Source organism: Tasmannia lanceolata, unplaced genomic scaffold, assembly GCF_043159265.1.
Source record: "Tasmannia lanceolata isolate RefF3 unplaced genomic scaffold, GAP_Taslan_0.1 ptg000012l, whole genome shotgun sequence".
Taxonomy (NCBI): domain Eukaryota; kingdom Viridiplantae; phylum Streptophyta; class Magnoliopsida; order Canellales; family Winteraceae; genus Tasmannia; species Tasmannia lanceolata.
The window spans coordinates 35382833-35399970 of record NW_027518689.1 but is presented as its reverse complement, the minus strand read 5'-3'; the positions used below and the strand labels follow the sequence as shown (position 1 = coordinate 35399970).

General features: G+C 40.0%; 1 protein-coding gene across 1 annotated transcript; it reads right to left on the bottom strand.

Moving 5' to 3' along the window:
- Nucleotides 1-3300: 3300 nt before the first annotated feature.
- On the bottom strand, nt 3301-16590 carry LOC143887984 (uncharacterized). The gene is made up of 4 exons (XM_077392245.1): nt 16300-16590; nt 16049-16221; nt 15797-15860; nt 3301-3680 (listed from the first exon to the last, which is right to left on the bottom strand). The coding sequence occupies exons 1-4, from the start codon at nt 16514-16516 to the stop codon at nt 3472-3474; spliced, it is 663 nt and encodes a 220-aa protein (XP_077248360.1). The 5' UTR covers nt 16517-16590; the 3' UTR covers nt 3301-3471.
- Between the last annotated feature and the right edge of the window lie 548 nt (nt 16591-17138).

Here is a 17138-nt window from a genome sequence, read left to right as displayed (position 1 = left end):
CCTTTCCAAAATCTCTACCTTCTCTCTTTGTTTTGGATTCATGTGGAACGGAAATTTGAGTAAATTCTTAAGGCGGTTAACCGTTCATTTTACTTTGTTTTTTTCTTTTGTATTCTTTTACTTTCGATCTTCTCATCTCTGTTTGTTTCTTCAGTTTTGTACAATATGTAATGATGGAATTGCACTTTGAAATTAGGAAATTTGAGAGGGAATTGATATTTAATTTGTTTGTGAGAGAAACAAAAACCATCTCTAGATTTCCTTAGTTGGATGCTATAACTTTTTGGGCGCTTTTGGATTGCCTGGGTAGGGAATTCCATTGGGCATTCGATTTTGATTCCCCTCTAAATGGAATGGAAATAATGCTAACAATAAAATTTTAATAAAAATTAATTAATTCTGATCCGAGGTGGAATTAAAATACCACTTCTTGTGCGGGAAATAGATTCTGGCATTTTCTCCTATTTGTTCTGCTCCCGTTTCAATTTCGTCCGCTTGTTCCATTCATTTATGTTAACTCAACTCAACTCAACTCAAGTAAGCCTTTGTCCCAAACTAGTTGGTGTAAACCTTTCTTTGGTAATTTGGAAGATTAAACGTAACGATCGGAACAGACAAGAGAGAGAAAAATTGCTGTATAAAAACAATAATGTGAAACAGCACTATTGTCTCACGAAGAAAACGTTAGAAAACACTCTCTTGAACGGCACTCTAATTTTTTTTATTCACATCAACACATGTATATACGTCCAGTAGTTTTCAAATAACCAAAAACACCTTTACTTTATCTAGATAAATATAACCACTTTAATCTAAGCTAATAAAATTCCTAAACAAGTAAGACTCCTAGCTAATGCCTATCGGTAGAGTAAAACAAAACTAAGAAGGACTCTCATGAGTCGGTGGTGACTCACGTTCACAGTTGGGGTCGGCTAACGAATCCTTTACAAAATTTTCATGAAGAAGGTGAAAGAATCTATCCGGCTAGATTTGACTGAGTCTAATCCTAACACTAGTTGGGTTCGTCTACATGGATCATTTTCTTCCATTCTCCCTTATCTAAGGTCATGTTCTCTGTTATGTTCCGAATTCCACGGCCCGATTCCGGCAATCAAATGCACCCCTTTGGGATTTATAACAATCGATGAAAAAGATTTAGGATAAACTGAGGAGCTTATCTAGCAAACAAACGGGGTGTAACTATGTGGGTGTTTGTATTGAAGAAATGTAATCATTCTATCCTGACTATCCTAAATCATTTCTGCTGTTTTTTTTTTTCTTTTTCCTTTTTCATTATTTTCTTCTTTTAAATGACAAGTTTTATCAAGAAAAAAGAAGAAAATGTCAAAGGTAAAATAGGTGAATCATACTGGGATATGCAATTATCGAAGAGTTCCGATTATTTCTCTCGTAGGACCCCCAAAATCTCCAATCGGATGATCAGAACTGTTCAATTTGTAGCCATATATAATAGACGGTTAAAAGAGATTAATGGCCATGATTCCGTACGAACCGTCCGATGGTTCACCTTTGCCCCATTGGTGTATTTTTGGTAGGGCTGCAACTTGGGTCGGGTTTTACCCTACCCGCATCGACCCGACCCGAAAATAGCTTGGGTTGGGTTCATGTTTCTCGGGTTTCAGGTCGAGCCGGGTATGTGATCCAAAAGCCCGCATGAATCTCGGGTTGAGCCGGGTTTGAAGGAGCCCGACCCAATCCGACCCAAGTTAAGTTATAGTATGTATTTCTTTTTTCTAAAACTTTGTTACTTTAAAAGTGAAAACTTAAAAGTAAAACTCACGGACACACGCAATCGGACTCTTTCCATCTTCTGTTCCTTTCCCCCCTTTAGCTCTAGGGTTTCAATTTTCAACTAAATAGTTAATGCACTAAATAGTTTGTTGTTTATCTCATATGAGTATAATCATTTTCATTTGGTAATGCATCAATTTATTCTCTTTGGACTAGTTATTAGTTAATGCACTAAAGAGTTTGCCTTGAGTTTTTCTACTTCTATCAGTTGAGTTGCCTTGCCAAACAAGAGTTTTCCTTAAAAAATTGCGTTAACGTAAAAAACCCCGACCCGACCCAACCCGAGATTTATCATGGGTAGGGCTGGGTTTGGGAATCATGGGTTTTCTGGAAAAAAACCCGACCTGAGATATTTCTTGGGTAGGCGTGGGTTCTTCAAAACCCGACCAGCCCGACCCGAGTTGCTGCCCTAATTTTTGGGCTGTAACACCCAAAACAACAACACCCACACATCCACCAAAACAAAATTTAGATTAAATAGAAAAGAAGAAGAAATCATAGTAGAAGTTATTTAGTGTCTTAATAATATTGTTTGAGATCCTTAAAAATCATAATTATATGCCTCTTTTGTTAAGAGTTCTTCCTTGGCTAGTCTGAACAGAGGATACTACTGTACCTCCCTGAAGAAACACAACACCAAAGCTGTTGCTTTCTTGCCATTTTTCCCATTTGTTTTGAAGAATCCTCTTTTCCTTATCTAACCCTACTTTTAGCAAGTATCCAATATATTAATGGTGATGTGAAATGGCAAAATTAATGAATTTAATGGTGATTCAGAAGACACTGACCAGGACTTTCCTGCATTATCACATTAAACGCAGGAACAGCAACTGTTCCATCTCTCCATGTTTCTCTCCCAATGACAGATAAAAACTATACTGCTTATCTATACTCTTTGGTTTCTCTTCAAAGTTGTTTTTTCAACCAAGGCTAATTAACCTACCTTTTTCCTCTCCAAATCTGTCTTTACTGGAGGCTCACTAGCCTACTGATTAGTAGTTTAGGAGCTGTTTGGTTGCCAAGAAAGGGGGTGGGAATGCTAGAAAAAGGAGGTTGAAATCTCATTTCACTACCCTCTAGACCATTCTCCTTTGGGTGTATTTGAGACCAAAAAAAATATAACCAAGGTTTCAAATTTCGGTTTCGGAATGCGTTTCGTTCCTCACCGAAACCGAAATTTCAGCCGAAATTTTGAAATTTCGGACGAAATCTAATGAAATCAAATAAAATAATATTTTATCTCGTACAAAATTTCAAATGCAATTACTGAATTTCGGCAAAAATTTCAGGAAAATATTAAATAAAGAATAAAATCCAGTTTTTTTGGAGATTTTCCTTAAATTTCAGGGAAAACGAAATTTCAAAATTTCGGTCGAAATTTTGTAACGTTTCGAGCTTACCCAATTTCGGTTTCGGGGTTGACCGAAAACCGAAATTTCGGTCGAAATTTAAAACTTTGAATATAATAGAAGGTGACTCCATTACCCATGAAAATCTGAGATCAGAATCAGGTAATTAAAATAACGGCAGTGATTCACCAAGTAAAACAGTACAGCTTCATTACCCATATGAAAATTACAGAAGATAAGGCATTGAACATGGCAAAAGCAAGGTGGAAATAATACAAGAGGAATTCATCTCTTTGTTCCCATAAGAGAATTACAAAAGCACCGTCTTTTTGGGCTCAAGAACAGGAGGATCAATGTCAATGCCCATATTAGCAGCAGTGCCTGCTATAATTCTCATTGCTGATTCAATAGTCACACAGTTCAAGTCTGGCAGCTTTTCTGTAGCAATGGCGCGAACCTGGTCAACAGTAACCTTCCCAACCTTCACCGTTTTTGGTTCTTTTGAACCTTTCTCTATTCCTACACATCCAATGATAGATCTGAATCAGCTGTCATCAATTATTTTTTATCGAAATTGCTAAGCCAGTTAAAAACATTATCCATATCTACCTTTGATAACTTGTTACTACATCAAAAGAAGCAAGGAACATGATACCATGGCGCTATTCAATGCATCCAGGGTCTATAATAACAATTAGTTCTGTGTGTGGATCTTTGAGAGATAATTTCATCGAAGATTTTTGGGTATATTGTGTATCATTGAAGTTGATGCCATTTGCTTCAAACATGACAAAAGCAAGGGCCTCCAACATAACCATGTGTGCAAGTTACAGGCTACATACAAGCACAATTTTATTTATAAGCAAAATGTGATTTTGGTATAACCATCAAGCATGAAATGTAGAGCTCCCATTCTTACCTCAATCTCGATGTTGGACTCTGAAGTCAATACGTTGCAAACAAGAACTAATGATCACAACAAGAAACTGAATAAAAAGAAGTGCAACAACTATCAGATGGACTTGCAGTAGAACCAGATCTTCGCATACATTATTAGTATGTAGAAGAATACAAGCTCTCATTCCAACTCAAACTAACCTTTAAAGTTAATGGAATGACTAAGGTATCTCTAATTAACTTATCATCCAAGCAAATAAGACAGTCCTACTCAAACCTAGTAACACCCCCAAAGAACAAAGTCCAAGAAAAAGCGAAGTAAGCATTCAAATCCAATGGATTTCAGTTTTAGAACATCCTAAATGGGTGATAATAACATAATACTGATGCCGTCATTTAAATCCTATGGATTTCAGTGTTTGAACCACCTAAATGGGTGATAACATCATACTGATGTTGTCATGGGTCAGACTAACATCAACATGATTCTTTCTCTATTCCTACATCCTAGACCCATTTTCCCAATCGACTTTCTTTTGCTTGTTAACCATCCGTCCGATGAACTAGAGATGAATTAGATACTGATCATTGGACATGTGTCTGTTTTGATTAGTACCTACGTCCAACACTGCTGAATTTTCTCTCCCAAAGCAGTACTGATTCAGACCTGTGGTCAATTTAGTCATCAATGACCATCGTGATAACCATAAAGATTGGAAATGTTGAAGATTGGCAATTTCTCCAGCCCATCAGGAAGTTTCACTCAATATGTTCGCTCCAATCTTCATGTGATTCCTATAGGGCCAAATATTACTATGCTTGAGCGTCGAAGTTCCACCACCATAAGGGTGCCTTCTGGTACAGATTTTCGTTAACAACTCCTTTCTTTGGTATTGTTTTGTTTGTCTTCAATCTCTTTCAAACAACTTCAAGCAATCCTCGTAAATTTTCGACATAAAATTCAGCAAAATTATGAACTTGCAGATCCAAGGCAAAGGTACCAATTGAGCAAATGATTCGCATTGTGACTGTAGAAAATCTAGAATACAAAGGTTGTTTTTTTTAAAAAAAATAGAAAGGCTCTTACCTGTAGTTTATCAGTCCAGATATTAAATACAAATTCACCATGGGCATCATAAGATCGCACTGACCAGGCCTATCTCCAGCAAAGACCACTAATCATACTCCCAAGACTTTTGAGTCAGAGTAAAAACAGATTTTCTCATTCGTTTGAGTGATAAGAATTACTAAAACTACCATTCAAAAAAACAAAAAGAATTACTAAAACTGTTGATTAGTTCTCATCATATTATGTGATACAAATGACTCAATGATTGTTTTGTAAGTCCATGCAGCAGCACTGCTTTTATTTTTTGAAGAAGAAGAATCAGCACTGCTTCTTTGAAAAATAAATTAGCAATATGTGTCACATCTGCCACCTTCTGGCAAGATGTAAAATGCATCATTTTAAAAAATGGATGAACACCAAAAATGGAACTGCTACCTCCTTGTGCTATGGAGATCCAAGCTTTAGAAGTTGGATCCTTCCACTGAGTACTGACATGTGTTCCCTAGACCACCCCCAATCATGGGCCCGGAACAAACTTACTTGTACTCCACTCTAATCACGCCCCCACTGATGCTTATCCAGGCACAAGTTTCATGCTAATTTCATCCCACATCATGGTCGACCTAGACAATGGGATACATAAGTTGATAGTTTGCTTGCCTCCTTTGGACAGGTTTACAAGAAACATATAGAATGACATCCTGGCAGGAGGTTATGAAAAAAATACATTTTCTCTCAAAGAAGTACTCTTAGCTGGCTGGAGTGCTCTCGAATCCCACCCCTATGGACTCAGCGACGATGTGCTCCTATAATAGGCTAACTAGTATCTGAAATCGGACATCTTTGAACTAGAAATCATGCACCATACAAGGGCTAAAAAAGAAAAGTTACGATCCATTTCCTTGTTAGAACTTCTCAAGTATGGTGCTGAAATATGGCTCTTTGACATAAACCTTATTGAAGTCAAACCCAACAATTTTGATGCATTGCGTACTAGTGAGAATTAATCCCCTATTCATCGCACCCCTCACCTTATTTTAGCTGCAAGCCACACATATAAATCCCCAATAATTCAACATCTTTCAGGGACATACAAATTTTAGCGCTTCATGATTTGCACACACACAAATTCCCTTCGGATGAGATAATGACCACATGCTTGAACCATAAAATTCAACGTCATACGCGAAGTATTTGCTTTAGTTTCATTGAGTTTCTCACAGACATAGCCACATGCATTTCTTGACATCAGACAACATGTACACCTATGCAGGATGAGTCATGGACAAGGGATGGACTAACCACCTTCGTCATTTTTTTCTTCACCAACTGAAAGCTGTTGCTTGCCTTCGATCATTGAAGGATCCCTTTCTCATGAGATTGGTTACCAACAGAACATTATGCTAATTTGTTAAATAAAATTTGATGAAGAAAATGTTTCCAACCCATGGAAACTCCTTTCCTATAGACTGGGAGTTGGACACTCCAATATCACCCTAACCTTTTGCTGAGGTACTCATGGTTGGAAGACTCCACACCCAAAAATGCAAGACTACGAATGAGAAACCTTGAGTTTGACTGATATGATCATCCAAACAAGTAGTATTATTAAGAATGTAATTGTAACAAATGTTGACAAAAATATCAATAAACAGGAGATATACTTTATTCATCACTCTGATAAACTGCTTAGTGCATTTGATACTTTAAATAACATCATCAAGCTCTCATAAAGCCCTTGCATTTTGAAAGCGGCACTCCATTCATTTCCTGGTATAATATGAATGTGATGATATACCTTGAAGACTGCCCTAGGGTTGACTTCTCTCCCTATAGGTTGCTGGCCCTGGGGAAGAGGAGAAGGCCTCCTGGACCTACAGAGTGTCCAACAGCATTATCGGATCGGCCTGTGCGAGACCCAGGTCCATCCACGTGAGTGGTAGACCTGTCACCCAAATGACTCTCAACAGGGCGTTTGCCCGTCGATATGGTCAACTGCGTAAGATGCTCTTCGAGTTGTTCTATTTTTCCTTCCATTTGTTGTATTGTTCCCTTAAGAGTGTTCACGACACCTTCCAAGGCGTGGACTCAGTCTTCCATTTTGGTTTGTGAACGTGTTTGGAAAGAATGGGGTTTTGGCTGATATATGACGCAAATAATTAAAAGTAATGCAACTAAACTATGCTAATGTAATGCAAGGAAACAAGGACGTAATAAAGGAAACTACTCAAGGTTGGTGTAAAAAAACGGGGGATGAAAAATCAGGGGAAAAGGGGCTTTAATGTAGAGGAAATAAGGGTTTGATGAAAAGGAAGGTGAAAGGATCAAGGATCTACAAATTCCAACGATATATAACACAAAGGCAAGTAAGTGCAAAGGAAGGTGAAAGGATCAAGGATCTACAAATTTATCACAATATGGTAGGAGCCCTATAAAATCTTGCTTTTAGTAGATCAAATTCAATTACGTTGTAAATCAGTCATGCCAATACCTTCATGATCCTAGAGATGAGCACATGAAGGCAACCAAACCAAATCATAAGGCACATTAGAGGCACACAATAGACCATGGGATGTTTTATGGAGTTCACCGGAACAACAAAATTAGAATACATGGATTTTCTGATGCTGACTGGGTCAGATATTTAAACAGACAAAGATTAGTGTCAAGTTTTTACATTTTAGTAGATGGATGCATGTAGTAATAAACAACGGATGATGGCTAGATCCGGTGTTGAGCGTGGGTACAGGGTGATGGCTAGCACTATAGCTGAGCTAACGTGGCTAAGTCATCTTTTACATGAACTTCATTTGAAATCTGATGCACATAATCTATATTGTGGTAGTAATCAAAGTGCTATAAAACTGTGTCAGAACTCAGAATCCATTCTTTCATGCTAGAACAAAGTATATTAAAATATACAATCACTTTGCTAGAGAGAATGTGGAAAGTGAATAAATCATTTCTCAAGTGTCCCTAAGCTAGGATCAACTTATAGACATCCTTACAAGGGATAAACTTTAGATAAAAACTCCAGCAATCAATCGTCGACTCTTCTTAGTTGACTCTTTTACCTTGGCCCTCCTCCAAGTCAAGTTTCACCCAACCAAGTTAATCAAAACTCCTTTGATTCACACAAGTTAATCATTGACTCGTTCGAGTCGACTCCCTTTCAGCTTGGTCGAGTTCTCATCCGAGTCCGAGTTTTGAAACTGTTAACCGAGAGATTTGAGAATGAAATGTTGTTTATTAGCATTCTTGCCCTAACACACACATATATATTTATTATGAAAAGAATATGAAAAGACTATAATGCCCTTAGGCTACATAAGCTTATTCTAACACTCCCCCTCAAGCTGGAGTATGAATGTCATACATGCCCAGCTTGTTACATAAATCACTCAATCGAACTCCATTCAACGGCTTGGTAAACATGTCTGCAATCTGATCATTCGTTCGAGTGAACTCGGTTTGAATTTGGCCGGTTTGAATCCTGTGACGAATAAAGTGACAATCCACTTCTCTATGCTTAGTTCATTCGTGAAATACCAGATTCATAACTATGTGAATGGCTGACTTGTTGTCACAGTAGAGGGACGCAGGTGAGGAGTATGAGAATCCAATCTCTGACATAAACGATCGCAGCCAAATTAATTCACAGCTTGTGTAAGCCATGGCCCTGTATTCTGCTTCTGCACTGGATCGTGACACAACGTCCTGCTTCTTACTCTTCCAAGATACTAGATTTCCACCTATGAAGGTACAATAACCATTATTAGATTGCCGGTCAGCAGGAGATCTGGCCCAGTTTGCATCAGAGTATCCCTCAATTCTCAAATGGTTATGCTTCCGGAAGAGAAGACCTTTCCCGGGAGCTTTCTTCAGATACTTTACTATCTGAATCACAGCTGACCAATGTGATGTCTGAGGCGCACTCATATACAGGCTAACCACACCAATAGCATATGGAATGTCCGGACGAGTGACTGTGAGATAGATCAACCATCCTACTAACTGTCTGTATCGACCAGGATCTTCTAGTGGCTCCCCCTGATCAGGTGAAAGTTTGACATTCGGATTCATAGGAGTCTGTGCAGGTTTTGCCCCCAGAAAACCTATTTCTTCTAAAATATCAAGAGCATACTTCCTTTGGGACAAAGATAGCCCCCTTTGTGAATATGCCGCTTCAATACCTAAGAAGTATCTCAGAACACCAAGGTCATGTGCTGAATTCATTCTGAAGGAAATCTTTGAGGCGTTGTATTCCTGCTTTGTCATTCCTTGTAATAACAATGTCATCAACATATACAACCATGAGAATCTGACCATCCTTGCTTCGAGAGCTGAACACAGAATGATCTACAACACATTGTTTCATACCAAATCGTAGGATGGCCTCACTGAATCTCCCAAACCAAGCACGAGGAGACTGTTTAAGACCATAAATCGCCTTTCTAAGCTTACAGACGGTATGCGGCAAATCCCCCTGAGCAACAAACCCTGATGGTTGCTCCATATACACCTCCTCCTGCAAATCACCACGGAGAAACGCATTCTTGATATCCAACTGATATAGTGGCCAAGACTGATTCACGGCCAAAGAAATCAATACACGAATGGACGGAATCTTTGCCACTGGAGAGAATGTCTCAACATAATCAATCTCATAAGTCTGAGTAAAGCCCTTTGCAACAAGACGGGCTTTTAACCTTTCAACAGAGCCATCAGGTAGGTATTTGACGGTGAACACCCACTTACATCCGACTACTTGAGCACCAGGAGGAAGGGAAGCCAATTGCCATGTTTGATTTTTGGCCAAAGCATCCATCTCAGCCTCCATAGCTGCCCGCCATTCCGAATCAAGCATAGGCTCTTGAGCAGAGCGAGGAATAGGATGATATAAATGCGGTATACGAAGGAGATAACCAAGCATAACTTACCGCATCAGAAATAGGGTGATGAGTGGTACGAGAACGAGTACGGCTCGCAAGGGGGCATCAAGAGAATCATCAACCTGAGCAGCATCATGAGAGGATGAGGGTAAAGAAGGACATGCTTGCTTAGAAGAGATGGCATGGCATGAAGGCTCAACTGAAGTAGTAGAACGCTTGTGAGTATATACCTGGAAGGGACGCTGAACCGGATCAGGTGGCAAACTTAGAACCGGAACTGGTAACGGCAACGGAGGAGGAGATACCGGTAAAGAAGAGGAAGCAGGAAAGTATGGAGTATCCTAAAAAAAGGAGACATCAACACTGATAAATTTGTGGCAAAGCTGAGGACTGTAACATCAGTAACCCTTCTGGGTTCGTGAATAACCCAGGAAAACACACTTGATTGCCCTTTGGGCCAATTTATCAAGTCCTGGGGTGAGATTCTGAACAAAGCAAACACACCCAAACATCTTGCGTGGTAACGGAAACGGATCTCCAGAAGGGTGTAACATCGAAAAAGGAGACCGATTGCTAAGAACTGAAGAGGGTAGACGATTAGCCAGAAAGCAGGCAGTAAGCATAGCGTCAGCCCAAAAAGATTTGGGAACATGCATCTGATACAGAATGGTGCGAGCTATATCTACAAGATACCGTATTTTCCGCTCTGCAACACCATTCTGTTGTGAAGTGTGAGCACAAGACGACTGATGAATAATTCCACGACTAGAAAGAAACTCCTGAAAACCGTGACGATCAGAAAAATACTCACGGGCATTATCAGTACGTAAACATTTAAGGGAACATGAGTATTGATTTGTAATTTCAGTATAAAATAAACAAAATGTAGAAAACACCTCAAAACGATCCTTTATTATATAAAGCCAGGTCATCCTGAAAAAATCATCAACAAAAATAACAACGTACTTCCCACCAAACATAGAAGGAGTACGACATGGACCCAAAACATCAGAATGCACTAACTCAAAATGACTACTGACACGACTAACAGAACGAGATGGGTGGAAAACACGATGGTGTTTTCCATACTGACAGGACTCACAATGAAAATGACTAATAACACCAGAAACAACTGAAGAACGCTGCAAATGCTCAGGAGAATGATGACCGAGCCGGCAGTGCCACATAAAGTAATCTGCTGAGGTACTAAACGTCGTGGGAGTGATAGCATCATCCAGGTAGTATAGGCCATCTGTCTCATTCCTCGAGCCAATCTTCTTCCCAGTCGCTAGGTCCTGAAAAACACAATAAGACGGAAAGAATGTTACTAAACAGTTAAGGCGATTAGTAAGCCGACTAACAGAAAGAAGATTGCAGGGAAAAGTAGGAACACAGAGTACAGATGATAAGGACAAGTGGGATGTGGCTGTAACAGTCCCAGTGCCTGAAATAGGACATCGAGTCCCATTGGCCAAGGTGACCATCTTAGTAGGAGCACAAGAAGTAAATGAACTAAGAAGTGTACTGTTACCGGTCATATGATGAGAGGCACCAGAATCAATGAGCCAAGAAGCGGAGTGGCTAAGGGAGCAAGATGGGTTATTACCTTCTGTGGCAAGTTGAGCAGCCGGTTGTTTCCTTTTCTCCTATAAGCGCAAAAGTGACTCATACTCAGTCTGAGAGACGACCATGGTGTCTGAGGTAGCAGGAGTAGGTGCAGCATGTGTCTCAGAAGCAAAGTGGGCAGCTCGAGCGGGACACAGCTTAGGATGGAGATCGTAACAGAAATCGATAGTGTAACCCTCCATGTCACAATGACTGCAATAACGTGAGCCACGACCCCCATAAGTACGGCCTCCCCCTCAATCTCGGCCAAAGCCACGGACCTGTCCGCGACGACCATGACCACGACCCCTACCACGAGTGCCCCGAAAGGAACCAAACTGGGCAGCAAAGGCGGACTGGTCACCAGCAACAGAGATAGTCGGATCGATACGTAGAGCGCGCTGAACGCGAGAAAAGATCTCATCCAAAGATGGGAGCGTGCCTAACCCAAGGATCTGCTGCCGAAGAGGGACAAACTCAGACCCTAAGCCATAAAAAAACCGAGTAGTATGGAACTCATTCTTCTGTTGAGCCAAGACCTTAAGGTCGGTGGACGGTGGATGATAAATATCAATCTGCTCACAAAGACCAACAAAATCCGAATAGTACTCAGCGACGGTATTATCTCCACGCCAGATATGAAAGAAGTCACTGTAAACATCAGTAATCCGCGTGAGATTGTTGCTGCCGGAATAGAGTGTCTCAGCATGCAACCAGACTGCCCGTGATGTATTCAGAAATAGCATGTGGCTTACAATCTTCGGTTCCATACTCTGACAGAGAAGAGACTGGAGCTGGGCATCCTCCTGACTCCACTTATTATGCCCAGCATCTTTCGGATTCGGAGGATCCGTCGTGATGAAATGTAACTTGCCCTGACCTCGCAGATAGAGGTGAACAAAACGACTCCAAGCAGGGTAATTAGCATCATCCAATTTAATGGATGTCATAGAGGTCACCGACACCGGAAATGAACCAGAGGAAGAAGCTGATGGCAAGGTCATAATAAACACCAAAACTCAAATGGGATGTCAGTGAAGCAGACCAGACAAGACACACCACAACAATCACAGACACCCACAGAAAAGGGCAGCCAAATATAGGCAAGCAAATCACCACGAAGATAAACAATCAGAAGGAAAAACCACAAACATCCGCCGGAAGAATGACCCCGAAAGAACAAGCACGAAGCCTTATACCTATGGAACGACAACGAAACATAGAGACAGAGCTTAAGTCATCAAGTAAGAATCAAAGTTAGGAAGGCCAACAGAAGAGGATGGCATGTTGTTGATGATTAGGGCATGAACACCCGACGGGAATATTTAGGGCATGAACACCCGACGGCTAAAAGAGAAGAACGCTACCCGTATAGGTCAAAGAAGATGGGGAAAGATGTTAAAAAAAGAAGCGCTATCCTTATAAGTCAAAGAAGATGAGGAAAGATGTTAAAAAAAGAAGAAGAAGGGAGGGCGAGCAGGGGGGGCGCAGGGGGGCAACCACGGAAGAGGTTGGGTTTTCCAGGGGGCGCGTGGGAGGGGCAAACAGGGAAGAGGTTGGGTTTTCCAGGGGCCACGCAGGGGGGGGCAACCAGGGAAGAGGTTGGTTTTTCTAGGGGGGATGAGCAGGGGGGGCAACCAGGGAAGAGGTTGGGTTTTGTACAGAGAAAAGGGGAAGAGGGGTTCTGTACAGAGAAGGTTAGAGGGGGAAGAAAAGAAAGAAAAAAGAAGGAGTTAGGGCATGGGCATAGGCTTCAATGGAGGAAGACAAGAGGTCTTCAATGGAGGTCCATAGGGCATCGAGGAACCCTAGGGCTCTGATACCATGTTAACAGAGAGATTTGAGAATGAAATGTTGTGTATTAGCCTTCTTGCCCTAACACACACATATATATTTATTATGAAAAGAATATGAAAAGACTATAATGCCCTAAGGCTACATAAGCTTATTCTAACATAAACATTGCTTCAAACCAACACATTAGACTTGTCACAAGCTGACTATGTTTGAAGGAACAATGTCACCTTGAGGGGGAGTGTCGGGTATCCACCTTTAGGCTCTATTCATGAATTCCATTCCTTCTCCTTATCTTATAATCTCACTAACTATAGAAGGAGTCATCCCAAAGTGGGCCAAATTCAGGAAACTCAAACACAAAACAAAATTAATATGATGTTGAAATTTCCTTGGCCACTAGAACATATATAATTCATGTTCCAGTTTCTTCTTGAAAATTCAGAATGGATAATACTAGTGGAACTCTCCGCACTACATTGTCTCAACTCTCAACTCCCAACAATATACATGCATCAATAGGTATAAAATGTGTATGTATCTCTGCCTCCACGTCCATCACATGATTTCCATATACATAATTCTAGACTTTATGCTGTTAATATCATCACATCTTCCCTTCAGTATCCTAACATGGTATGATCGTTTTCTATATCTTCAAGGATACAATCAGCGTAATGATTAATTATCTACAAACGCTTTCGTCCTTAATGGGAGTACTCCTGCCGATTCCCTTGTCCATTTAGCATTCTTCTAAAAATCCCATCAGATCTTTTAGTTGTGCATACAATCAAGATTCCCCCATGACAAAAATCAAATTCTACGAGGGACAATCATATGGGCTCCCTAATGGCGGACACCAAAACTTGCGTTCAGTGGAAACCAAATCAATGGCATGGTTGAAGTTCTCCAAGGGAGGGACCACAGCATTGCAGGAGTAGTCCAGCTCAAGGAATATCAAGAATTGATCCACCTATCTAATACTAGCTGGCAATAAGTTAAACCAACAAAATTCAGTCATATTATGCAACTCAGAGAAGTCCAATAGACTGCGTTCTTGAAATATTTGGAACTTTTTATAATTACACTCAAGCCGCTGAACATGTTGGCGTCTCTTCCCCTCAGTTGTCTGGATCTCTTATGTAACATGCCCACTGAAAAATGCCCTCTAAAATTAGTGAACACTATCTGCTCCTCATGGTGATAGGTGATAAGATATATAATACAAAGTTTTATAGGGGTCTAGTGCATGGCCTTGTCTATCTGACCATCACAAGTAATGTTATTGTTCACGCAGTTTATGTGGTGAATGGTGATTTCATTTATGAGCGAACCCTGCAAGCCATATCTTACTGCGGCCGATTGGATCCTTAGTTATGTTCACCAGACTTTGGATATGAAGTTAATTTTTCCACCTGCATCCTCTCTTCAACTAATCGCCGACTGAAAATCATACCGGATGACAAAAACCACAACAGGTTTCTGCTTTTTTCAAGGTCATCTCTCACATATTGGAAAAGTTAAAAAGCAAGAAATAGTCACAAATCTACTATTGAAGCTAACAAAATTGTGAATTGGTCGGTTTGAGGATGTGACTTGTAACCCCATTGACAATACCCATAGAAAGGGTAGGAGAATAGAGAGGAGGCTCTAGTTGCCTATCAATCCATCAATGGCGCTCCTACTTTTAAGTAAAAATGAAGTTTTAGTTTTTATGAGCAGCTTTATAGTTGGGTTGATGATTATGCTCACTGGTTGTTGTTTAAGTTCATAATACTGTTATGGGCAACAACAATCTTTCCTTTTCCACAAGGAAAGCTCATCTCTCACGAAAAGAAAATGAATATTAGACCATGTCCACTACACTATGTAAGCCATTTCCTTGATGTAATCTTATTCTTAAACAAAATGGCCGGGGCAATGAGGATCATATCAGTTTCAAACCTGCTTGGGTTTAGACAGGTACTATGTAAGTCCATGGTTAAAAAGGATGAGAGGAAATATTACATTCCAGATAAGAATTGCTACCGAAACCTCTTAAAAGTATCTGCCACACAACAGTTCAATTAGCAATATTTACAAAGTCATAAAAATGTCTACCATTCAGAATTAAAACAGAGTTCGCTAGGTCAAGGAGACTCACTAAAATCACCCAAGAAATTAACCTGAAAATAATTGATAACTATCATATGATGCAAAACAAATGCCCATAATACAAAATAAACTTTCAGGATATACAAGAACAAACATACAAAACAGAACGATAATGACCTTCATATATCAATAAGAGATTCGGGGAAATAAAATTTTATGCAAGAAAAAAAAAAACGTCTTCACCATTTACTTTGCTAAAATAATCAATAAAAATTTAGGCGTACCAGCAGCCTTAAGGAGTAGAACTGAGGCAGGTGGAGTCTTCAGAACAAATGTAAAACTTTTATCCTGTCAATAAACAGAGAATGAGATATTTCACTACCTGAATCATCAAATTCACATAAAAACTGAATAGGGTATTACAAAAAACAGATACTGAAAAAACAAAAACAAAAAATCTACACATACAGTCTGCAGAGAAACACAGCTAGAACAAACATGTCAAACAATAAATTCAACAGAAATAAAGAACTCACATCAAAAACAGTAATTTCTACTGGAATAACATAACCCGCTTTGTCAGCAGTCTTGGCATTGTATTCCTTGCAAAAAGCCATAATATTCACTCCTTTAGAACCAAGGGCGGGCCCCACTGGAGGAGCAGGAGTAGCTTTTCCAGCCTCAAGAGCAAGCTTCACCATTCCAACCACTGCAAAATAGAAAAATTTAAGAGAATTGGACTGAAACTAAAAAACCCATTTAAAGAAATGGAAGAAAAGAGGCTTACCCTTCTTGGGTTTTCCTGATTTTGGAGGGGCCATGGATTTTACAGTGAGAGGTTTTGGAATTACAAGGATATGTTGTTTTGTGTTTAGGAATGGACGAGAAAGATGGGGGTTGGAAGAAAGGGTAAGAGATGAGGGGAAAAAAGAAGTGGAGAGATTGGTCTTGTTGGGAGGAGGAGAGGTGAGATGAGAGAGAGGTAAATACGTGGATATAGCCATTGAAGTAACAGAAGGGGAAGGGATAAAGCTTGGTGGGGTTTTTCTTTTGTTCCCGTTAAGTGGGTCTTTTTAGAGTTTGGGGATTTATAATTATAATATGAGGAATTAGGGGTGTCAAAATGGACCTGGACTGTCCAATGGATCCAAATGATCCGAATGTTGCCACAAGATCTAAGGGAGCATCCTAGATTCCTAGATCCGAATTGAGGGTGCCAATGTACCAAAAAAGCGTAAGTATTTTCCTACATTTTAGGTGTGTCAGTGGACCCAGACGGTTTCGAACTTAAACGGACAGGATCTAGGCACATTATCAGGATCTATGGACACATTTTGGATCCTTAGATCCGAAAGTTTTTCTGGAAGACAACTAACAGAAGCCATCTGGACGGTCCTAAATCCGAATTTATTGTACTATTTTGCAAAAATACCCTTACATTTTTTTATAACTTTATGTATTATTTTAGGGCTATTATAGTAAAAGTAAGTCATGTGCATTTTTACAAACTATTCCTGTTTTTTCATTCATCTCTCTGAGTCAGTCAGGAGTCTCCATCTTCTCTTCCTTACCATTGAGCCTAAGGCCCTAACCCATTGCGCCACCACGGATCACACCTTACCCTCG